Here is a 24,781-nt window from a genome sequence, read left to right on the forward strand (position 1 = left end):
ATCCAACGGCTGTTTGAAAAGAAGGGGAACGCTAATTAGCGCTTTTCGCCGTCCAGGACGAGCTCTTTCTCCTTTTTCCGGAGTCAAAATGAGGCGGATTTTGCTTTTCGGACGTTTTTCTGCGGAACAAGGCGGCGTCTGCGAGGCGTCAGTTGATTTAGCATCCGAAAAAAATATTAGCTCAGCGGCTGCTGGACACAAACATTGTTTTACTCCGCCGGCGTTTCGTCACAGGCGCGCCGGCTGAGGGGAGGACTCGTGCACGGCTGCGTGCACGGCTGCGTGCACGACTGCGTGCCTTTCCCGCCGCAACCTCGTGGAGATGAGAAGACAATACGGAGACGCTCAGCCTAATTGGCGGTTTACACTGTAATTTATTGGGCCGGTGGGCGGGACTGGAATTCAAGTGTAAACTGAAAGACGGTTTCACACGGAATCCCATCACGGCAAAACATCGCATTTATTGTCACGCCCCCGATTTCAGGAGGAGACGGGGTTTAACGCGAAAAGACATTCGAATCCCGTTCGATTGTTTTGCTTCATTCGGGCGACTTTTGCCGTCACGCTTCCAAAAACACAAGGAGGCTTCACGGCCGAATGAATGAAAAGGTGCTCGTCTTAACACGACACGTGAATAGTCGTGTGTCTCTGGTGAATGTTGCATGTTTGTTTACATGGTGTGTGAATGAATGAGAGGGTGAATTTGTTGGATTTCCAGACGTGACGATCGAATGAGAGAGTGACTGTTGTTTGTCCTTTTACGACGTGAGTGAATGCTGTGTGTTCCTGTGTGAGGTGTGAATGGGTGTGTTTGTGTAAATAAAAGTAAAGGGAACGCTTCAACAGCACAGCGTAAGTCAGTCGGACTTGTGTGAAATCAAATTGTCCACTTAGGAAGCAACACTGATTCATTTTGACTTGTTTTACGGACGTTACATTAACATTGGATCAGCCTGAAGTGTGTTTTTACACTTCAAAATCCAAATCCGGACCTCCACGGGTTCACACATTTGATTTCCATCGATCGTTTTTGTGTGATTTTGTCGTCGGCACATTCAACTATGGAAAGAACAAAGTATTTAATCAGAATATTTCACTCATCCGGATCTAGGATGTGTTATTTTAGTGCTCCCTTTATTTTTTTTGAGCGGTGAATAAGATGAATGAAAGAGTGAATGTTGAAAGTCTCCCTGATTGGCCCGGCTTCTCGTCCAATCAGAGGCGGGACAAACTCCGGCTTTCCTGATGAGCTAAAGGTACGGCTGACGAAACGGACGAACGCCGCCGCCGCCGCCGTTTCCAAGAAGCGAATCCGCCCACGTGGTTTAACGAGCTCTTCCTCGTCGCTCGGTGCAAAAATCATCCCGGTTGTTTTTGTGTCATCCGGCAAGGCAAACAAAGAAACCCACCAACAAACCACAGTCATCACGTAGCCTTGTTGGCGCGGTAAAAAGACGCAGCCATCATGAGCGGCGGCGGCGGCAGCGGCGGCAACGCGCCGGCTTCTGAGGGTTTGGATCCGGCTCCACTTCTCCAGATCTCTTCCTGATTGCGTTCCAGCTCGGAAGCTCTCCAGAACCCTTAAGTCTGAACTCTGCAACCTGGAGCCGTTTACGGCCATCCAAAACATTTTGCGCATCAAAACTTAGGGGAGGAGGTCGGGCGGAGGGGCCTCGCCACGGCGGCGGCGGCGGCGGCGCAAGTTACATTTGACGATGATGCTAACGAATCAAACTGAGAGATGGGACTTTGCCTAGAAATCTTTAATTACGCTGCACATTGGAGAGCAGAAGCAGGAGGAGGAGGAGGAGGAGGAGGACGGGTGGACGGAGTTCACTTTCCGAGCTTCCAGCCTGAGATGTTCTCAGTCACAACCAATTCCCGTCATTTTCGCAAAACGGGGTTCGACGAAAGAAAACACGCTATAAGTAAAACACGATTTCGGCGAAGGTCGACGACTATTGTGCGACTCGGTGACCCGCGACCTCGTGTTTCCCGCGCGAAGCCCAAACGTTCCCGCTAATTCCAGGGCGGGGCCTTTTTGGTGTCGTTTCTGCTCCGGCTGTACGAGACCCGGGAGGACGCCGGCTTTACGGCGCCTTCGCCGCGTCCCGCGGGGAGCGTCAGATCCTCCGCGAAAAAAACGCTCGCTTCTTCTCACGCGCGGTTTTTTCGCGGCGTCGACTCCGGACAAAGCGGAGGCTAAAATGTCACGCGTGAAAAACCTCCCCCGCGCCGCTGAGATGCGGTCTCGGGATGACAATTAAATTGTCGACTTGAAATACGCCGCCGCGCCGCTCCAGTCGCCGTGATGGCGCGCGATTCTGCAAGACCCTCTTAAATCTTCACGTTGGATTTTACGGCGTCATAGATCACGGTAACGTCTCCTCGCTACAGGTCGAGATCTAATCCGAGATTAATGTATAAACTCATAAGTGTCCCACGCGTGAGATCGAGGTGAAGATGTGGACGTTAAAGGGGAAAATGTACATTGATTAGAAGGTGAATATAAATATAATTGAATAATATATACCTTTATATTCACATCATAATCTAGACTGGTGAGTAATCTGTGTGTGTGGATATGGTTATAGATTATTATCCGACACATATAGGGATTGTAATGAGAATATATGCAGATTATGATGTCTGTATATGAAGATTATCATGTGAAGAGATAGATCGATATGTGAAAATACACAGATTATGCTGTGAACATCTGTGGATTATGTGATTAAATGTAGATTACAAGGTGAATAAATGTGGATATGTAAATAAATTATAATGTGATTGATGTAGATTATCTGGCTATATGTAGATAGGTCAATTATAATGTGGAAATATGGAGATGAAATACAAACAACAAAGTTAATATATTTGTAGATTATGTCATGTAAATATGTATATATGTGTGCGTCGGTGTGTGTGTGTGAGTGTATTACAATGTGAATCTATGCAGATTATGATGTGGTGGATTATCATGTGAATACGGGTACATTGTAAGGTGTATATACATATATATTTTAAGGGAGATTATAATGTGAGCATAGATAAATAGATTACCCCCTTGATATATTTTGATTATTATGTGAATCCATATATATTACAAAATGATTTTAATATAAGTATATAGAAATAGATTATCATGTGACTATGTGTAGATTATAAAGTGCATATACATATAAATATACATTGAGGGGCATTACAGTGTGCAGATTATAATCTGTATGTATGTAGAGAGAGAGATTATAATGAGAATTTATGTAGATCATAATGTGAATATAGATAGATTATAAGCTTGTTATATGTGATGTGAATCTATATATATTTCAATGTGAATAGAAGCAACGTGAATGTGTGTAGATAATAAATTGGTTATATGTGGAGGGAGAGATTATAATGCAAATTTATGTAGATTATAATGTGACTATAGTAAGATAGATCGTTATATATAGATTACGATGGGTACATATTTCTAGCCTGCGATGTGAAACGCTGTGTTATTTAAGGTGAATATATGTGGATTGTAATTCCATAATAAGGTGGATACATAAATAAAATTGTTTCTGCATCCCAAAACCACAAGGCATGATGAAACCGGTAATGTAATCCAGCGGGCCATAAAAAGAGCGTTGCAGGCTGCAGAGAGCGCAGAAGGAACCTTCAAATTATAAAAACAGCTCTAGATGCATGAAAGCCGTAAACATTAAGCCCGTGTTTACATTGCAGGGGATTCTTTTTCATCTGTAATCGCCTCACGCTGTTATTACCTGATCGGGTAATATTTACGACGGGGCCCTCGGGGGCCCGGCTTCCGTCTCGGCCTCTATTATGTCTATAAAATCTTTTTATTTTTGGCTCGGCTGCGGCGCAGACGCAGTCCCGTGACAACCTGAGCGCACATGTGAGTTCTAAGCCTGCTTCCACGGTGCGTTTAATGTGCGCACATATGCGCCTATGCATGCGTGCCTACGTGCGTGCATGTGTGTGTGTGTGTGTGTGTGTGTGTGTGTGTGAGCGAAGGGGGCTGGCTCTGAGACTTAGCTCTTGGTTAACCAGACTATAATTTGGGGGCCCCGGTGAAGAGTCCCAGCAGCTTCTCACTGTTTGTTTACCAGAGAGACCAACTCCAGTGTTTCTGCTGCATCTGCAGGGCACTGCAGAAAAAGGGTGTGTGTGTGTGTGTGTGTGTGTGTGTACAGTCTGGCTGGGTGTGTGTGTCCAAGCTTGTGTAGGTGTAATCATGTGTGTAATGCAGCCTTCATGTGAAAGTGACATTTTGCAGGACGGAGGAAGGTAAACGGCGGATTTTCTTTTCGTCATTCCCGCTTGAAGTCCCCAATTAATTTGCAGAAAACCCTTATGTCCTTATGTTTTCCAGCCCGCCGCTCTGAATTAGCGCCGCCGCCGTATTTCTTTTGTTTCCTGGAATGTCATGAATAAGAGAAGAGCTTCGCATTAAGAAGCGTTTGTCAGCGGAAAAAAAAAAAATAAATAAACGACCGCTATTTTTGTTTGTGCCGAGCGCGAATCCCCGGAGACGGAGACGCTCGCTTTCTGTCCCAATTGGGCTTTTTTTTTTTTTTTTTTTTTTTTTCCCTCCCCGTCTTTTTTATTCCTCCTCCGCCGATCCCACCTCCCGTGCAGGAATGAAAGGAAAACAATGCGACTCAAAAAGACCGGGGTTCCTCAGCCTGTCATTTAGCCGTAACTCGGCGAGAGCTCTTTTCTCTCACGCACAAAGACAGACAGACGGAGTCGCTGCTGCATCCAAAATTCCATCACAAGAGGGGAAGAAAGACAGGGGAGAGGAGGATCTCTTTCAAAAATATCACTCTAATAAAATATGCCTGCTCCTCTGGGATCCTCCTTTGCTCATTCAGCATCAGGAGAAGTGAAGTGGAAAAGGCCCGCCGTTGGTCTTTGTCCAAAAAAACAGGAGAGGAGAGAGAAAAGAGAGACCTATTTCCTTTGGGAGACGAGAGAAAATAGAATGAGCGGCGCAACAGTTGATGGAAAAGTTTTAAAGGCGACAGCAAAATGAACTACAGACGACTGTAAGAGGGGCGTCTGTCTGCGTGAGTGACAGCTCTCAGCGGCGGAGTAGAAAGCCTCCTCCGGTGAGGATCAGACCAGACGCCTGTGTTTGGGTTTGATCAGGCGGCGCCGCCTCGCCCCGACAATACGATTGAGTAAGTGCGAAGGCGCGTCGAGACGAGACGAGACGATGCCGCCGTCCTCGGCTTTGCGACACTGCTGTACAAGCAGAAGCGCTCTCTAAACTTTTGTTTTTCCACCGGAAAGTCGGCCGCGGATTTCCACGGATTTGCAACGTCGGCCTTCCTCCTTTTTTTTTTTTTTTTTTTTTTTTTTAAAGGAAACCCTCGATATCGGATAGAACGAGGCGCCGCGTGAACCCACGTGGCACTTTCTACATCGTGGACGACACCGTTTTAATTCGGGTGAACCGCCGGGTTGGTGTATCTGGCAACAATCTGCTCTAAACTATTTATTCAGCCAGTATTTAACGCGTCTAAAGCCTTAATGTGGAAGCAATTTCATCCAATGGGCTTCATGCTTGTTTGCAGGTAATTCTCCACCTCCTCCATCTTTTCCTGGAGGGCACTTTACAAACGAGAGCTACCATTTCTTCTCCCGGGGGACTAGTCAATATCACACACACACACACACACACACACACACACGCGTGCGCGCGTGCGTGCATGCACACCACTCTGAGTTCAAAGAATAGCATCCCGCTACACACACCTACACACACTCCCTCCCCCTCCCCTTCTGTGCCTCTGGGGCGTATTCAATTTCGGCGCCTCGCACACACACACACACACACACACACACACACACATGCACGTGTGCACGCACGGCGTCCACGTATCGTGCCACAGGTGGCCCGGTGTCGGCAACTTTGATTATTGCGGTGACTAAAAGCATCGTCTCCCTGTTATGTTTGTCGTCGCCCCGACGGCGTGGGCGGGTGGGGTCGGACGGACGGAAGGAGGCCAGATGGGAGGACCGGGAAAGAAAAAAAAAAAAACAACTCCTTCCTCTTATTTATCTATTATTTTCCCATTTTTTTTTTCCCATTTCACACAAGAACTCCAGTAGGGGGTTGCCGGTGTGAAAGGCCTGTGTGGGCGTGGGCCGCCGGGTGGGCACCGGCTTTCCAGGTGTACTGGATCCGGCGTATTCGCGCCTCGGCGCTGCCAGGGGGCCCCGATGTGTGGGCAGGTAATTTGAGCAAATTAGGAGACGGTGCCGGCGCGTTATTAACGATACCCAACACCTTCCACCGATGTCCACCTTTTGTTCACACGCCTTTCTTTTCTTCCGCCCCGATCCACGCCCACCTACCGCCGCCTGCATCTGCGCCTCCTGCTCGACACACACCCTCAGCTCCTTCTAAATGGATATAGTATGAACACACACACACACACACACGCTGACAAACACACAAACACACGGTGCACATGGGACGGGGGCGGCGGGAAGGGTGATTGGTTCCAGGTGCCAGTTTGAGTGAGAGCATTAATCAAGCAGACAGATCTTCCTGTCACAGACACCTTTACTGCAGACACACACACACACACACACACACACACACACCCTGCTCTCTACAGTAGTCCACCTGCATGGGTTCAACACGGACTAAAAAAAGATCGGGGCCCCCAAGTCAAGTTTCTGATCGCGGTAGATTCTAAATATTAGGGGTCGCTTCGAGTCTTTGTCAGGCATACATGTTCTGCCCCTCCGACAAGAATCTGGATGTTGACTTATGGTTTCCGGGGGGGGCTAAAATTAAATACTCGAAGCTGCTTCTCGGTCAATTTGCCGCCCCGTCCAAAAAGACCCGAGGGGCTGGAAACAAAGCGGAGGGTTTTTTTAAAATCCAAACCTAACATTATCTTTTTAGTGTCCTTTTTTTTTTTGGCGCTGAGCTGTGGAACAAGAACGAGAGAGAAAAAGAAAAGAAAAGAAAAGCAACATCTCGAAGCGTCTTCTTCAATTCAGATCTTTTGAGATATTTGCACAAAGCACTGAACGCTGTTTCCTAAGAGGATCAGCTCAATCCAACGTCTCGAGGTGATTTATGACCGCTTTCAAGGCGCTTTCTCCACGAATTCCAAAAAGAGGAGCCGCCTCCGTTGCCGCTTTCCAACGATAACATCAAATAATTAGGCAAACTGACCAAACGGATCTCGGAGACGTGGACCGCCGTGTCCAGAGCAATCTCCGAGTCACATTTATGGGGCTGACCTTTGTTTCGGAGGTTTCGCTTTCGCGGTATCACCCGGCCTCGGAGCGCGCGAAACACGAGCGACGGCCGATCCGGACTTGCGTGCCTGCGGACGCTCTTTGACGCTTCCCCTCGCCGTCTCAGCTGGACGAAGACGCGCCAAATTGGGCGAAATCGCGCCGCCTCATGTTTACTCCTCGGCTCATTACGCGCTTCCCCGTGTAAATAATCAGAATTGCTCAAAAAACACGGCTAACGTCCAACCTATGCTGCTCTTTTCATGACCCGCCTGTAAGTAGGTTTATGTATTTGGGAGTCCTGCCTGTGTCGGAGGGGATGCCGCATTCCTTTAAGATTAAACTAACAAGGGGAAAAACCTGACCTTTTCTCCTGGTTGGGGTGGAACAGGTAAGGCCTTGTGTAGGTGCCGCCGCCGCCGCCGCCGCCGCGCTCTCGCTCACATCATTACGGCTTCAACCCAAACATCCAGGAGGCTCAACGACACTCCATATTTCCCCCCTTCTGGGGCAACCCGGCGCGTCACAATGCAAAGAGTCGGCGATCCCGGCCCTCCCCGAAAGCCCGGGCCAAATCCGCGACGTATACGACGTTATAATACCGGCGTGCCGTCTCATCAGGCCGAGCCGCTTCCAGAGTCGGGCGATTTCCAAAGTGTTAGGCGGTTGCTTCCTCTCCGAGGGCTTAGATCGGATAACCGTAATTTGCCCGGCGCGGCCGAAACGGATGACGGAGTCGTTACGTGTGAAAAATGGCGAAACGCCCCGCCGGCCAGCGCGGTGGCTACGCTACGTGGCAATTATGGCGTATCCAGAAAAATAATAGCCGCGCGTTGCGGGTGGGAGCCGGAGAAGGCGTCCAAAACACACGCGCACGCTAATTTCAGACTTAAACCGGCTAAACACGGCAGAGGCGACCGGACAAATACTTTGATTTCGGGGGGAAAACTGACACAGAGGCGTCATCTTTCCCTTCGCATCGCCTCTTTCTTTTTCATCGTTTCGACTTGGCGGGTCGGAGTTAACCCTTACGTTTAAATCCACCCGCCGCGCCTAAACCAACCGCCCCGTCGCACGGATCTATTTATTTTATTTGATCATTTCTACGGCGTTGCCACTTAGCTTTAGCATGTTGTACATTTTATTGTACTTTATGAATCCCTGGAGGGAATTTTGTGTATGAGTTTGTACCTTCAGTGCAGGGAAAGGTGCTTTAAATAAGATAAATTATTATTATTAAGGCTTCTTCCTGTGAAGGAAGTAGGTGTAAGACTGTTTACCGCCTTTGGATGAAACACATATATATATATATATATACACTACTCAAAAAAACAAAGGGAACACTTAAAAAACACATCCTAGATCTAAATGAATGAAATATTCTTATGAAATACTTTGCTCTTTACACAGTTGAATGTGCTGACAACAAAATCACACCAAAATGATCGATGGAAATCAATTGTATCAACCCATGGAGGTCTGGATTAGGAATCACACTCCAAATTAAAGTGTAAAAACAAACTCCAGGCTGATCCAACTTTGATGTAATGTCCTTAAAACAAGTCCAAATGAATGTGTGTTGCTTCCTGAGTGGACACTATGATTTCACACAAGTGTGACTGACTTGGAGTTTCATTGTGTTGTTCAAGTGTTCCCTTTATTTTTTTGAGCAGTATATATGTGTATATTTGTCTCATTTCATTATTTTTCGAGCAATTTCGGGATAAAAACTGAGCTGACGCCCCCCTTTTTTTTTTGGAATTTGAAATGACTCCGTCGCCGTCCGTGGGAATTAGAAATGAAAGCGAGGAATCTCTCCAGGAAGGACCTTTTTTTTCACGCGGTTGCAACAACAGCCGGCGTCTCCGGTTTCAAACCCGCCTTGGGTTTGTCGTTGAGCGCCGGTCCCGCAGAAGCCGATTCATCCATCTTTGATTAAACGCCGATCACGCCGACGCCCCCTCGCTTCCCTGATCACCCCAAGGAATTACCCTCACTAATGCGCAACCCTCCCCTAACGCTAATAAGTCCTAATAGCTCGTGAAACACACACACACACACACTTTTACTCCATCAATACGACCCCGCTGGGATTAAACAACATGTTTGCCTCTGAGGTCCAATTACGCATCGCTAAATAGAGTTCCTTTGAGTTAAGGGAAGAGTCGGCCGCCGCACAGTAGCTGCCGGCGAAGCGCTGGGATTCTCTCCCACCCACTCGCTCTCTGGCTTTTTCAAATTACCTATTGATGAGTGGGCTTCGCGTCTCCCCGGCCGGGCTGGAGGAGGAGGAGGAGGAGGAGGAGGAGGAGGATGTCTGGTTCACTTTTAAGATGTCTCCAAGAGGCAGGCCTGTGGTTAGATCTAAGGCAACACTTATGCAACAGAAGCCGCCTCTCTCGAATACATATACGGTTTCCCGGCAAATTATCAGAGATTTTCTTCGGGGGAAAGTTTTCCGCCTGAAGTCCTCGGATATTCACCCGCCTCGTCCCACTTTTTCTTTTGATGGCGTGGATCCGCGTCTTTGTAAGCACTTTCCTCCCCCCTCCCGTCTTCCCCGTCTTCCCCGCGCGGCTCCGATAATCGCTCCCATGACTTAATTGTCTATATGTAATTAAGTTTGTAATAGAGAAAATAGGCGCTTAAATGTTCCCCGGAGAGGCACGGCGGTGGAGCGGGTGCCACACATGTGGACGGCCTCCTCATCTGCCAGCGCGGGGAGGTATAAGAAAAATGTATCGCAGGCAATTAAGGGAAAATTGCTTGATGTAAACGCCAGGGCGAAATTTCAATTGGGATCCCCGCCCGCCCGCCCGCCCGCCCGCCCGCCCGCCCGCCTGAGGGTTGGCAGGGGGAGGATTTACGGTCAGGAGAAAAAAAAAAAAAAAGGTTTAAATGTCCTCGAAAAGACAAATCTGTGGACGTCAGTGCGGTGGCGTCGCAGCAAAACAAAACGCCGTTTTTTTTTTTTGTTTTTTTTTTTGTTGTTTTTTTTCTCCGAGAACCCGCTGACACCGGGCAAAAGCGTCCAGGAGAAACACAGGAGGAATTACAGAGAGGGCAAAAATAAAGTTATTTACGTCGGCGACGACGCCGCCGCCGCCGCCACCCCGTCACGACCCGAGGTTTTTTTTTTTTTCCTCCACCGGCGATACATTTATTTATTTTAAAATGAAAAAAGGCGCCGGTGGTCCTGCAGAAATGGTGCGGCGGCGGTGTGTGTGTGTGTGCAGGGGAGGAGACGCACTGACAGATTTACAACCCAGATGTTCATAAACGGGAAGGCGGAGGGACGAGCGCGACATCGATAAAGGGATCGATCGGCAGATCCCACGCCGCCTCCTCCCCTGAACCGCACCTGAACATCTGCGCACATCTGCCTCGCCATCACCGCCGCCCTCCTCCTCCTCCTCGTATCTGCTTTCAATTTCCCCGGAGCTCCTCTCCTGGGCTCTCGCCCCGGCCCCGGAGACGCACCGAGGGGAGGTCAGAGGTTAACGTGGTAATAGGTGGTGGTGATTGGTGGAAGACGCTCGCGCTCGCATTAGAGCCGCCCTGCTTCTGTGCAGCGGGAGGCCGGAACAGCTGCGTCCGACCTTGAAACATCTTTTAAACATTTGATTTGGACGGACGGGAGGAAGGGAGGGAGGGATCGTTTGAATTTTAGCGTCATTTATTTCTGGGGATTCGATGGGCTGCGGCGTGCGGAAGCTGCCGCCATGCAGGACCCGCACGCCGATTGGCAAACAGGGGGGGAAAAGACGCCGCTACCCAAGTGCTCGCTTTTTACCTTTTTTTTTTTAAAAATACTTTCACAAGAGAGAGAGAGAGAGAAAGAGAGTGAAGGCTCACAGAGGGGAAAAAAAAAAAAAAAAAGTTTTGCCCGGTCGGAGGAGCCGGTACGTCCGAGCGGATTTACGCCGCTCAATGAAACCCTCCCTTCCTTCGGGGATTCCACGCCGATTCATTAACGACAGCAGCGCCACCAGACAATTACAGGAAGCGTTTACAGACCGTCCTTGGCAAACCGATCAATATCCCCCCTCCCCTCCTCCTCCCCGCTTCCATCCCCTCCTCCTCCTCCAGGAGACGCGGAAAACCCGCCGCCTCACATCTTGTTTCAATGCTCGACTGTAAACTCTGGTGCCGGCTTTTGTTTACGTTTGTCAAAAATATCACCCGCGCTTTTGTTGCTCGGTTCTGCGATGGCATCGCTTTCTAAAATCCCGGGAAAGGTTGAGGGTTTTTTTTTTTCTGCAGGGTGGTGGTGGTGGTGGTGGTGGTGGTGGGGGAGAGGTTGCGTTCCACAAACATGTCATCTCTGTCTTTGGAGGATATTTATAAACACGGTGTAAATACTGGAATCAGTAAATGCACATCGGCTGTTTGTTTTGTCTGCGAGTCAAAAACGGAAAAAAAAAAAACGTCCGGTCGCTTCGCCGTGGAGGGTTTTTTTTCCTCCTCCGCGACCCCCCCCCCCCCCCCCGCCGCTCCTGACCCCCGAGTCCTCCCCGTGACCCCGGACGGCGTGCGGCGGCGGCGGGCGGCGCTACTCACCCCAGAAGAAGTTCTGCTGACACGGGGTCACGGTGCTGAAAAGGCTGTTCGATGCCATGGCCGCCTCCGGTTCCTGCGCGCCCCGCTTTCCTTCCTCTGCGGTTTCGGTGACCCCTGACACGTCCTAGACCGAGAGCACGTAGCACGTCATGAGCGGGGAAAAAAAAACGGCGTCCGCGAAACATGCTATCGAGCGTTCGGACGACCGCAAGCGTCGGCCCGGCCTCGGTTTCCGGCGAAAAAAAGCGTCGGGGCAGATATCGCCCCTGCGGACGGATCGGATGGTGTCGGACTTGCTTGCTTGGCGAGTGCGGTTGGAACGTACTTACTCGCTTAGCGCCGTCCTTGTGACTGGTGCTGGCCCGTGACGATTAACCATTTACACTCCGGGTCACCCTCAAAACACCAACCTCGAGCCGCACGTCTGTGGTTCTGTGGTTGTTTTGGAGGCGAGCGGAGCCCTCACACAACCCAAACGGCACCAGCTTTAAAACTCGTCTCTTTCCTGCCCTCCATGTGCCGTCACTGGAGAGCCTCGGTCACATGCCCTCCTGACGTCATCACGGCACGGCGGTTTGACTGGGACAGCCTACCGTTGTGGGTTTCACCCCTCTCCTCTTTCTCCTCCCTCTTTCTCTCTCTCTCTCTCTCTCTCTTTCTCTTTCTCGGTGGTTCAGCGGCGTTTTCCAGGATCTCAGGGGGACGCGGGGTCTGAGTCTCCCATGAGTCAGGAGCCGTCGGTGGGGTCGGGGCGGGGTGGAGGGGCCGGCGCGTCCCACCGCCCCGTGCTTCTCCACATATGGGGAGCAGCGTTCTTCCCCGCTTCACCTCCCTTCACTCCTCTTTTTTTCTTCTTCTTCTTCTTCTTCTTCTTCTTCTTCTTCTTTCTCCAACCCACCTCCCTCTTTTCCCCCCCAAACCGGCTCCTCTAACGCGCCGCTCCTGTGCGCCTCTGAGCCGAGAGAGCCGAGCCTGGTAAGATTTGAGGGTGTGAGTGAGCGGCTGGCGAGGCGGACTGGGTGTGTGTGTGTGTGTGTGTGTGTGTGTGTGTGTGGAGAAAAAGTTGGGAAAGAGAGACAGACGAGCCATTGGAGTGTGTGTGAAGAGAGAGAGAGAGAGAGAGAGAGAGAGAGAGAGAGGTGCTGAGAAACTGTGCTTATTTACAGAGGGGTGTGTCTGAATCGCCTCCACAGCCTGAATTTGTTCTATTTTTCCTGTTTTACACTTGCTGTGTCACAGGAGGTGTGTGTGTGTGTGTGTGCTCAGTCTCTTTATCTCTCTCACACACACACACACACACACACACACACACACACACAAGCCTGCACTCTGCTTTAATTGGCTCTCGTGGAAGCGACAGACAGAGGCAATTCCTGTAAAAGCCTGTAAATCATGCCCACCTGTCTCCCCTCTGAAAGAGGTGCCTGCGCACACACACACACACACACACACACACACACACACACACACACACACACACACAAACACACACACACACACACACACAGAGGCAGTTAGAATGGCCCAGCCAGATTGCAGAGCAGCGCAGGCCTGGCTTATGACAATGGACTGTGAATCATCACACACACACACACACACACACACACACACACACACACTGGTTTTGTCTCAGATCAAGGCTCACAGGTGTTTCTGTCAGAGATTAAAAAAAAAAAAAAAAAAAAAGTCAGACGGCGTGTGGAGGTGTGGAGGAATGGATGGAATGAGGCCGGAGGTTCTTCGTGTTCGAAAATGTTACTTGGCAGTTTGAAGATGATGAAGCAGAGAAGGAAGGAGGAACGTCTCCCTCCTTCCTTCTTTCTCTCTCTCTTTCTCCCTCCCTTGGTTTCTCATTGGCAACCGAACCCCTTAATCACAGAATTTGCATAAATCTGCCACAGTCGTTATCGCGGCCTGCGCCACGCCGCCGCAGAGCGGAGGGGAAAGTTTCCGAGAGTTCGTCTCAGACGCCGCGGAGGTAAGTCCACTTCGGCTTTTTTTTTTTTTTTTTTTTTTTTTTTTTGTTTCTTTGGCACGGTTTGAGAATAAAGAAAAAGTGACATCTAATATTTATATCTGAAAAAAAAAAAAAAAAAAAAAAAAAAAGACGCCACGCGGTGGAAAGTGTGTTCTGAGGGATTCCACCTGAAAAAGTGTGTTCATCAAACACGATAACTGGACAGAATAAAACCCAGAACTTGGATTTTATGTCTGAGTTATTTCCTCCAATTGTTACGTAACAATTAGCAAATGTTGCAAAATGTGCTAAAAAAAAAACACATTTAAAGACAAAGCACGGAAGTGAAGGGTTTCTCATTGTAATTCAAAAGAAAGCACACACACAGTGGTCAGAAATGTGTTTATTATATCGCTGAAAAGAAAAATACTTACCTCACTTTATTCAGACGGCTAAAAATTAAAATCAAAAATAGACACAGATGACCTTAGGGACATTACAGTCAAACCCATTTTAAACCCAAAACAGAATTCATATATATGTATAAATATAAAACCATAAAATTCATGAATATATATGTGTATTTATGAATTCTGTCAATGGGAGCATCCAAAGGAAAATGAGAAAAAGATGAAGTAAATAATTTAAAAAAAATCAAAAGTATATGTAATATAATAATTTCATATATATTATAATATCATAAATATATTATAATGGTATCCATTGAAAACATTCATGAAACCGACTGCTAAAAGAATGACTCACAAACATCGAAGTCAGTTACCTTGACTTTAAATATTATGATATTCAAACTCCAGTGGTTTATATTTCAAATTAAATTCCACTCCCTTCCATGCGATCCTGTTACTGTGAATTTTTAACCCTCGTCCTCCTGAACCCAAGCCAGGCCTCGCTTTTCGCCGGCGAATCAGTAAAGTGGCTCTTATTTAATTTGCAAGTCTGCGCACGTTGATTGTAATTTGGACGCCCGAGCAACCGGGTTTTTAAAGCGGTGGGCGGCGAAGCTCCCCCCCTACGGGACGTGGAAGTCCGTCCCGTGAATGAAAGCGGATCCGAAAAGCGGCGGGACGCTGCAAAACGTGCGCGCGGCGTGGAAATGAAACGTTCCTTCAGCTCTTAAAGAACACAGATTATCAACAAACCCCCTCCTGACATTCCTCCGGCATCTCCGCCCGTCTGCCACCTACCTTATTTCTGTGCAGCGGAGCGTTTTCCTTGGCGCGCAGCTTTGTAAATATTTGCTGTCTAAAACAAGAACATGCCTCCTGAGTTACAGGATCCTTCGGGAAGGGCCGGTCCGACGCCTCGGCAGACGCGCCGCTCCTCTCCATTCATGGGTTTAATGTGTCATGTCACCCGTGCAGTTTATCTTCATGCTACACGGACTCAAAATTCAGCCTTCCCGTGGTATAATTGTTAAATTGTTCCCGCGCCGCGCGTTGGACGCTAAGGATTAGCTCGCTGGAAATCCAAGCCTTTCGCGGAATAATATTCCACGGCGGCGTCGGAGGATTTTCTAAGGTTAAGCGGACGCTTCGCCGCCGTCGGGAGCGTCCGAGACGGGAGGGGTTCGGCGACGGCTCCGCCGAGTTTGATGGGAATATAATTAGCGGATCATGATTGGGGCTAAAAACGTGGAATGAAAAATAAAGCGTGGATGTCAAAAACCCGACTCGCAACGTCTTGGGTGGCGTGACATGTGATAAACAACGTTGATGGCGAAAATCTGTTGTAGTCTCAGATATCTGCCCGTCTGGATTCTCCAAGAGCGGAACTTCAAGGGGGGAGATGATGAACGGTAACAAAGTTTAGTCAAAGTTGGCCAAATATTGTTTTACTTGCCAAACTTTTGGTCGGGTCAGCAGTTCACCCACCTTAAGGAAACCACAACAACTTTTCCATCGCCGGGACCTTGACCAGAACTGCTGATCTCGGCCGTGTAAGCAACTCTGAGAGGGAATAACCCCGGATCTAATCCAAAGAACATGCCAATTAAAGATCCTGCTTTTTTTTTTTTTTTTTTTGTGTGTGTTTTCACAAAAATAAAGTTTCCCGGTAAACAGGATTTGCTTTAAAAGAAAAAGAAAAAAAAACAAAAAAAAACGTATCGATGTTTTTCTTCGCCGATTTTTCGCGATTACGCCCGCGAGGGGAGCCAAGCTCTCCGATCCGGCGTGAAACGCCGCCGTTTTTTTCGTGCGGAAACACGATCCGGAGTTCGAAAACGGCAAGAATTCAGACGTCTTCTTTTCGCTGTCGAGACGGATTTCGGAAAAATATATGCGGCGCGTTCGCGCGGAGGTCAATCACGTTAAAAGGCCGGAACGGGATATGGAATACAATATTTAATTCATTCCCGCTTCTCTCCACCGGTGGCCGCGTAATATAGGTGTGTGTGTGTGTGTGTGTGTGTGTGTGTGTGTGTGTGTGTGTGAAGAGCTCGGACATAGTCTGAGCTCTGGCCAAGGTCTGCCCCGAGGACTGCGGCGGACGGCCCACCCTGCCAGACGCTTTCTAGCGCTCAGGACCACACACACCTTCAAATGGACTCACTTTGTTATCACAAGCTCTCGTAGAAACATAATAGAGGTATCCAGTGTTGGAACGCGCTTAAAGCTACACGTGGTGTCGGCGTTCGGCGTGCGTGTGTGTGTCGGGTAGCGTCCGCGCTACGCCGGACGGTTTTTCTCGCCCGGTCAGAATGTTTTCGCAGACGCGAATCGTATTTCTGGAAAATTATCGGCGGATAATGATACCTGTGACGGGTTAAAATTAACCCGGAGGCCTTATTTCTGCGAAAGCTAAAAACGACGTGCCATAATTAGCCGCGAGCAGACGTTACGCGTGTAGAAGTGTTACGGTATTAGAAGAGGAAGGGTTTATTAATAGCCCCGCGGGCCGGCGTTGTGTACTCTCGCTGGCGAGGCATCAGAACGGCCCCGGCCGGGCAAACAGACAGGTACAGTGATTCGCTTTAACAGGCGACATCTGTAAAACGCCGAGAGAGTTTACACTGCGGGCCCGAGCCCGAATTAACGTGCTTTCGTTGGAAACAAACACGGCTCGCAATCAGCTTCTGTTGGCGGGCGCGAACGTAAATATCGCCCGGAGGGAGGACGGGCGCCGTGACCCGAGGCCGTGGAACGGAGGGGGGGGGCGGCGTCGCGCGGAGGTCCGAGACCCGCCGAGGCCGAGACGGAAACCCGATCGACGAGTCGGCGCCGCCGGGACGGATGTTGACGTTCCGCGCGAATGGTTTCGCAAGGTACGCTCTCGCAGGCTCTTCGTGAAAAGGAGATATTATTGCCTGGGAGTCCGGCGGCGGCGGCGGCGGCGGCGGCGGCGGCGGCGGCGGTACGTACATCTTCCAGCGATTCTTTCTTGTGGTGTCTGGACAGCTGTTTTTGGAGTCACAGCTTTGAGGGAAAATAAAGCCGGCCTTTAAGTAATAAGGGGAAATGTTTAATATCGAGTGGCGCTCGCACAACCTAAACACGCATTAAAAATAGCTCTCGGAGTTGTGATTACATAAAACGGCACAAAAAAAAAAAAAAAAGAAAAATAAAGGAGGGGGCGGGAGGTGGAGTCAGATGATCGGAGGAGCTGCGGCTGACCACCGAGAGACTGAGCTTTCTTTTTTCCCCCTTCCATTCCTCATTTTAATCAAGGTCCCGGTCCAGGATAAACAGTCCCTACCTACACTGCAGTTCAAACGCCGCGGCCCGCCGGGACCCGAGCGATGACTTCTAAACGCTCCCCGACAAGTCGGTTTCATTTGCGCGGCGAGCAGACGGAGGTGGACGTCTATATATCTTCCACGCTTGGCACACCTCGCGCTCTCCTGCAACCCGTCCACCTCCGCGGGGCTTCACGCCGCCTCTTTGTCCGAAAGGCACGCCGTCTGGTTTACGAACGGCGTGCGGACAGCTCTCGCCGCAGCTCTTTCCCTAGATACCGTGGATTCGCCGCTCGCCACGACGGACCCGCTCGGAGGGGGTCTACTCGACTTTCCCCGCCCGGGACGCCTTCCCGAAGGCGACATTGGGAAGCTAAGGATCGCTAAGTCAGCGCCGGGTGATAAAGCAAGGCTAGGAGTCATGTGACCCCCCCCCCCCCCCTCCATCATGTCACATGATGCCGTCACCGTAGTCAAATGTCAAAAACAGAAATGACTGTGTGTCACGCCTGCAGCGGCGGCGAGGATGAATACGTTAGCCGCGCGCCGCTCGTGACTCAAATCCGGGGTTTCGCGACGGCATAACCTGAATGAGCGGCGCATAAGCCGCCCATTATGCGTCTCAGAAACTCACTTTATGTGCCGTCGAGAACAAAGTGTGCCTGATGAAAGCGGGCGGATCGCCGGAGAAACAGGCCTTTATGAGGAGGAGTTCGACGCCGTGTCACTGACAATGGCGAAAACAAAAGGCTCTGTTGTCTCCGCGAGCGGCCCGGGTTGTTTTCTTTTTTTTCTTTTTTTTTTCTGTAGGGCTTTTGTGATGGATAATTGCCCTCCTCACATGATTTCATAACGCCGTGACTCGTCTTACAGTCCCTGTGTAACACAATAACAAGATAAAAAAAAAAAAAAAGGGGGGGGGGGGATCTAAATCTGAATTTTTGACATTGTTTAGAAGTGGCCGCTTTTCTTCATTGTGGTGTATAATTTTAGAAAGATGTATGGGCAGGAGGCTGACTCGAACCTGTCATAATACAGCCTGCAGCGGGCGGGCGGGCAGGCAGGCAGGGAGGCCGGCTCCCAGAGTTCACTGGCTGTATTGTCTTGGGATAATCATTTAAAACTGCACGGCAGTTTATGCCCTCGTATCTTATTGCCGTCTCGATATTCGATTCGAATCAGATGGGAGCGCTTCGGTTCGCCGCGGACGCCGGCTAAATGAAAAGAAGATGAGACATTTTCATCCGGGGCGCGACCGCGTCCGAGACCACGCCGTCAAAAACGAAGAAGTAAAAACGCGTTTGGCGAGAAATCTCACGCGTCGTTTGACGGGGATTTCATTTATTATTGCAAATATTGTTCCGAACGCGGCGCCGTCTGCCCGTGCACGCTCACGGCAACCCTTGGGCATCGTCTGCTCGCTACGCAATCCCTCCTCTGAGTCAGCAGATACCGGGACGAGCCAGACGTGGAATGTGTTTACTCCTCGTGAGGAAAACACTTATCACCTATCACATCGTGCTGGAGCGTCTCTGCCGGCGTTTGGCGAATCCAAAGAGCGCCTGACATCTCGGAATGATATGGTTAGAACATCCACGCGGATAGAATATCCTCATCGTCGCCGGGGATGTTTGAAAACGGCGAGAGGAAAGACGATACGCCGGCCGGAGCCCAGAAAGGGAACGCATCCGCCGATAGATCAATCGGCCGCACGTCTACACCGCGGGTTTTTGTTTTGGCCCAGAAAAAAGGTTCGGTGCGACGCTCATTAATCATTGGCTCTAGAAAAGCGCCCCTGTTAGCTCGCTTGCTAGTTTTAGTTTAGTTCCAGACCTTTTGGCCGGAAACCAGTAAAGCGGGAACAACAGGATGCTACAAATTTAGCAACAGCGGGGAAAACAAAGAATTCAGCCATGCAGAATGAGGAGGTAAACAAGTCCACTCACAGCAATCGCCGCATCGCGATTCATTTTCAGAATGAAGGCTGTTCACACCGTTTACTCCCGAGGCCTCGAGACAGACGCCATTTAACCCTGGCCGCAAATCCGATCGGATAAAAGCTCTGACCTTAACGGACGCGGCAGAATCGGCCGAGCCAAAGTCTGCGACTTGAAGAGAACAGACTACAGGGAATAACTGAACACATATTCATGGAATAAATAGACGTGTTAAGGCCAGCACAGACGCTCCACCATGTGTATGAGAGTCGAGGGTTGTATCTTTCTATTTGTAGTGCCAATGACAGAGTGAATGGTTCTCTCTCTCTACATATACAGTATATAACTCTATATGAATTATAAAAAAATGTATTTACATATAAATATAGCGATAAAAGTAGTGTTGTAGCTAGTGCTAAGGCCAGCAGAGAGGGCATTGCTGGCCCTAACAGTCCACCACTGCATATAAATGAAAGACAGAGTGAATGGTTGCTTATCTCTTTCTCTGTCTCTCTCTTTATACATATATATATATATAAATATATCATGTATATATGTAGTGATATATTGCTGTTTAGTTCTGGTCGTCTATTTTTCACCCCAACTGTTCCTTTCTGTCGTCCATTATTATCCCTGAAGTTGTCGCTGCTGTTGTTTTTGCTGTCTATTTATTCATGGATGTCTTATCTATCTTCCAACTGTCTTCCTATTTATATTTATATTCATATCTATTTTTGACATTATAACTGTTACGCTGCTCGGACGAAGGAGTTTCCCCTATTGGGGATCAATAAAGTTGATCTTATCTTCTAGCTAGTGCTAAGGCCAGCAGAGAAGACATTGCTGGTCCAGACAGTCCACCGCTGCATGTGAATGAGAGTGAATAATTGTTTATCTATCAATCTGTCTTCATTCATTAATACAAAGTGTTACTGTCCCTCGTGCCAAGATTCTGGGTAAAATCATGTCCAGAAGCCCTACTCAGGCTGTAGAGAAGCTGCCTCTGACAAACACCAAGCCAGCCACCAGCGGGCTACCACCCTACCAACCACACACCACTTACCTACATTAGCTAACAACAGCCTGAAACATATCATCAGGGTTTCCAAGTGGGCACCTTCCATCATCGCTGTTTTGTTGAGTTGGCCCACAACACCTCAAGAAGGCTTGACAGTGAACTCCAGCGTCCTGGAAACACCTCCCTCCATGCTACGTAACTGATCCTTTCCTGCGCTCGCCAGCCTCGTCAACTCGATCCTCCCAGAGGACCGTTAGTTCGATACAATACACGATCCTCTCCACCCGAGACCAGGCAACAAATCTGGACATAGCCGGCTGCTAACTATATATATGTATATATATATATATATACATATACTGTAAATATATATGGCAATATAAGTGGTGATAAAGAGAAGCAGAGAAGGCCTTGCTGGCCCTGATGGTCCACCACTGCATGTGAATGACAGAGTGAATGATTGTATCCTTCTATATCTAGTTTGAATGACAGACTAAATGGTTGTTTGTGTTTGTCTCTCTCTGTATAAATATACATATATATATGTCTCTATATATAGACATATATATATATATATATATTACACATAAATATAGAGATATAAATGGTGATATAGTGTTGAGGCCAGCAGAAAAGGGGTTGCTGGCCCTGATGGTCCACCACTGCATGTGAATGACAGAGTGAATGGTTGTATCCTTCTATATCTGGTTTGAACGACAGACTAAATGGTTGTTTGTGTTTGTCTCTGTTTGTATGAATAAAGATATATATATATATATGTATAAATTACACATAAATATAGAGATATAAATGGTGATATAGTGTTGAGGCCAGTGGAGAAGGCCTTGCTGGCCCTGATGGTCCACCACTGCATGTGAATGACAGGTTGTATATATATGTATAAATTAAACATAAATATAGAGATATAAGTGGTGATATAGTGTTGAGGCCAGCGGAGAAGGTGTTGCTGGCCCCGATGGCCCGCGACTGTTTGTGAATGAGAAAGGGAAGGCTTGTTTCTCTCCACAAGTTAAGACATTTCACTTAAAGATAACATAAGTCCTTTTTATGTAAGAAGATGCTGTGACAGTTGTAAACCGCTGATGAAGGAGAACCTCCGTGCGTGGAGTCGTTGCACCTTCAGAGCTGAGCTTCCTCACCCGATATCGAAAGGGTCGACACGCCGGCCACCGCCTCTGGTTCCGTGTCAAACGTCTGGCTTGAAGGCAAACGTGAGCCTCTGCTCCCACCTCTTCTTGGTTTGAACGTGCAGCTCCCATCCAGTCTGTAATTAACAGTCACGGCCGCATCTCGCAACGTAAACATGAAGTCACGATCGCGGTGACGCTCCGTGGGAGTGTTCCGTCATGCCAGGGTTTAAAATGCTTGATTACGCAGAGGGATAATGGCAAGTTAGGACCGGTCGAGTTGGCAAGTAAGCAGAACTTCTTGATGCAAAGGTGAAGAAGAATGTTCAGAGTAGAAATGATCAAAATACAGTACCGGAGAAATAAGAACTGAAAAACTAGTGCAACGGACGTCATTACAGTACATTGTTAGCACATAGAAGATGTGATTGTTTTCAGACCGTGCTAATATTTACCACCTCATGGGTTGCCTTAGCAATGAGTTCAATGTTTTTTTGTCATCAGAGCCCATGCCAAAACAAAATAAAAATAACATTAGTTCGACATATAGATACCATAAATTGTTCAGACATTTACAGAAATCGCAAATGGGTATCTCATGTGGCAAGAACGTATGCCTTCGCTAAAGCCAAAAAAACGGTGAACGCACTCCACCGCTGTGCTACATGCATCACATCAGCAGAAGCACCATCAAAAAGGCACCGTTGTATCAAGAAATGCAAATAAAATTCAATAAACTCACCATACGTGATTATTTGCTAATGCTCCTCAGAAGCTGTAAGCCAAGGGTAGCGCTCACGGTGACTGAATGGCAAGTGGCGGACAAACCCCTTGCTAGCTTTGATTGACATGCTAGCTTCGCGGTTGGCTGGCCTTTTTTTCACAACATATCCCAACCATATCTTCAACTTCTTTTTCAGATAAAAAAATGAGCTGGCCTAAGTTGATTCAAATGCACTTTGCTAGCTCTTACTAGTCCACTTGTTGGCTAGCCGATCACAAGATGTGAAAATGCGGTGTTAGCGTGCGCCTGCTAGATGGACGCGTCGCCGGAAATTCAAAATCTGATTAGTTAAAGCAACAGCTTCATCGTGACTTCTTTCAAACTAAAGGCGCCTGCACTTGCGATTCTGAAGGCCTCAAGGCCGACGGCATCTACCCGTCCAAGATTTGGACAAGAATGCACCGTAACCTGGATGACTGAGATCCTCCACAGACAAGAAGGCCAGCAGTGAGAGCCTTGCTGGCCTTGACGGTCTACCACTGCTTGGACGACAGAGTGAATGGTTGTTCATCGACAAATAGTTGCATGTTTTTAAATAACATGTGAATGAGAGAGTTAAAGGTTGCGTGAATGAACAAGTGAGTGTTTTTTGGCCTCTAGTTGAGTATCTCTGGATGACCTACAAGTGAAAAAGTGAATATCTGTTTGTCTGGACACGACGTGTGAATGTTTGGATGTCTCTAAATGGCACGTGAATGACGGAGTGAATGGCTGAACGTCCCTGCATGACATATGAATAAAAGTAAATAATAAAGAGTTGTTGCTGCGACAGAAAATGAATGAAATGAGACTTTAATGACCCCATGCTTGGGAAATTGTTTAGCATTAGCAGCAAGACATGCAAGGACAAGAGAGTGGCAAGCTAGCTAAAAATTGGTAATAGAAAAAATGAAATCTGAAGTTTAAAAGTATAAGGTGTCTTCTTCTTTGGGCTTTTCCCTTCAGGGGTCACCACAGTGAACCAGCCTTCTCCATCTAAGCCTCTTCTCTGGATCCTCCTCTCTCACACCAACTACCTTCATATCTTCTCACGACGTCCACCAATCTTTACCTAGGTCTTCCACTAGACCTCCAATTCCAGCATCCGTCTACCAATATCTCCAGTCTCCCTCCTCTGTCCTTGACCCAACCATCTCTGACCTTCTCTCCAAAACATCTAACATGATGGACTCCTTCCTGACCTTCTCCATCCTGGTCACTCCCAAAGAGAACCTCAGCATCTTCATCTCCGCGACCTCCAGCCTCCCATCCTTTGCTCATCGTTACTGTTTCTAGTCCAAACAGCATCTCTGGTCTCACCACTGTCTTGTCCACCTTTCCTTTCATTCTGGTGTAAAAGTAGAAAGTTTAATGTGATAAAAAAAAGGCTCTCCATATTTACCAAAAGAATAGAATAAGTGATAAGTAAAGTAGCAACTTGAAGCAGCTCGGTAACCGATTCCAGTGAGTTGTGGCATCGGGTAGATAAGTTAGGAAAGATTCAGGAAACCTTTCCTATCTCATGAACAAATGAACAAATAAACTTCCTCGTGTTCAATATTTAAACTCCGGTGCAAAATATCTTTTGATTTCCATGTGAGAAAACAAACTGATGCTACGAAAGTCCCTCATCTGTTATCAGTGCAAAAACCTGCGCGGCTAAACGGTGTCCGACCGCACGCGCGCCAGATATCGTGAGTCATCGTGTACATCGACGCCGAATATCCTCTCAATCCAAGCATGTCCGTCAGAACGCGCTTCCCGGCCAGCAGCAGGGGTGTAACGGTACACGTAATTGTGTTGGAAATTACTGGCACGCCCGCTCGCCGAGGAGCACGGCCGCCGCACGCAGTGGATTTTGTGATTTCGACGCAGCCTCCGAGGCCGGCGGTGGAAAATCACGCTTTCTGGCGACGTCTCGATCGGACGAAAGCGTTGCCGTCGGGTGTGAAGTTCCTCGCATCGCGAAGAATCCTGGACCGAAAAAATGATCGCGGCTCAATATTTTTCAGCGCGGCGCCAAAACCTGGATTTGAAAAACAAGTTTTTTTTAACCATTTTTTTTTTTTTTTTTTTTGCAAACACACCAGCGGGCAACCTGTCGTTCTTATATCGATCTTTTTTTTAACTTTGTTTGTTCCGTTCTAACAACGCGCAGAATCGTCTTTTGCAAGGAGTTGTTTACAAATGCGCTTCGGATAATTTAACAAGGTTCTGCGATGATCTTCAAGAGATGGTTATGAGATAACGCATTTTTAAGGTGAGAAATATTCACCGTATTTGTTTGTAAATCTTCCCTGAAGATCAAAATAAGTCAATTTCGCTGTTTCGAAAGCTGAAAGTCTCTGGCATGAGATGAAAACATCTCGCGCTGATATCGGCCGTTAAGACACAGCGTTGGAAAGCATTTGGGAAAACGAGGGGAAATA

At 48.2% G+C, this 24,781-nt stretch overlaps 1 protein-coding gene across 3 annotated transcripts in view; it reads right to left on the bottom strand.

The window, feature by feature from the left end:
* Positions 1-12,848, bottom strand: part of runx2b (RUNX family transcription factor 2b) — a 43,515-nt gene extending 30,667 nt beyond the window's left edge. For 2 of the 3 annotated variants that reach the window (XM_086166764.1, XM_086166762.1), the window contains exons 1-2: positions 12,158-12,848; positions 11,833-11,956 (exon numbers count right to left, since the gene is read on the bottom strand). In XM_086166764.1, the coding sequence (XP_086022890.1) occupies positions 11,833-11,890 (58 nt within the window). In that variant the 5' untranslated portion in view covers positions 11,891-11,956; positions 12,158-12,848. The remainder of the gene's footprint in view (positions 1-11,832; positions 11,957-12,157) is intronic. The other variant, XM_086166763.1, reaches the window with a different exon arrangement.
* Between the last annotated feature and the right edge of the window lie 11,933 nt (positions 12,849-24,781).

This window comes from Fistularia commersonii, chromosome 20, assembly GCF_037954325.1.
Source record: "Fistularia commersonii isolate RoL2024-O1a breed Wild chromosome 20, RoL_Fcom_v1.0, whole genome shotgun sequence".
Classification (NCBI taxonomy): Eukaryota; Metazoa; Chordata; class Actinopteri; order Syngnathiformes; family Fistulariidae; genus Fistularia; species Fistularia commersonii.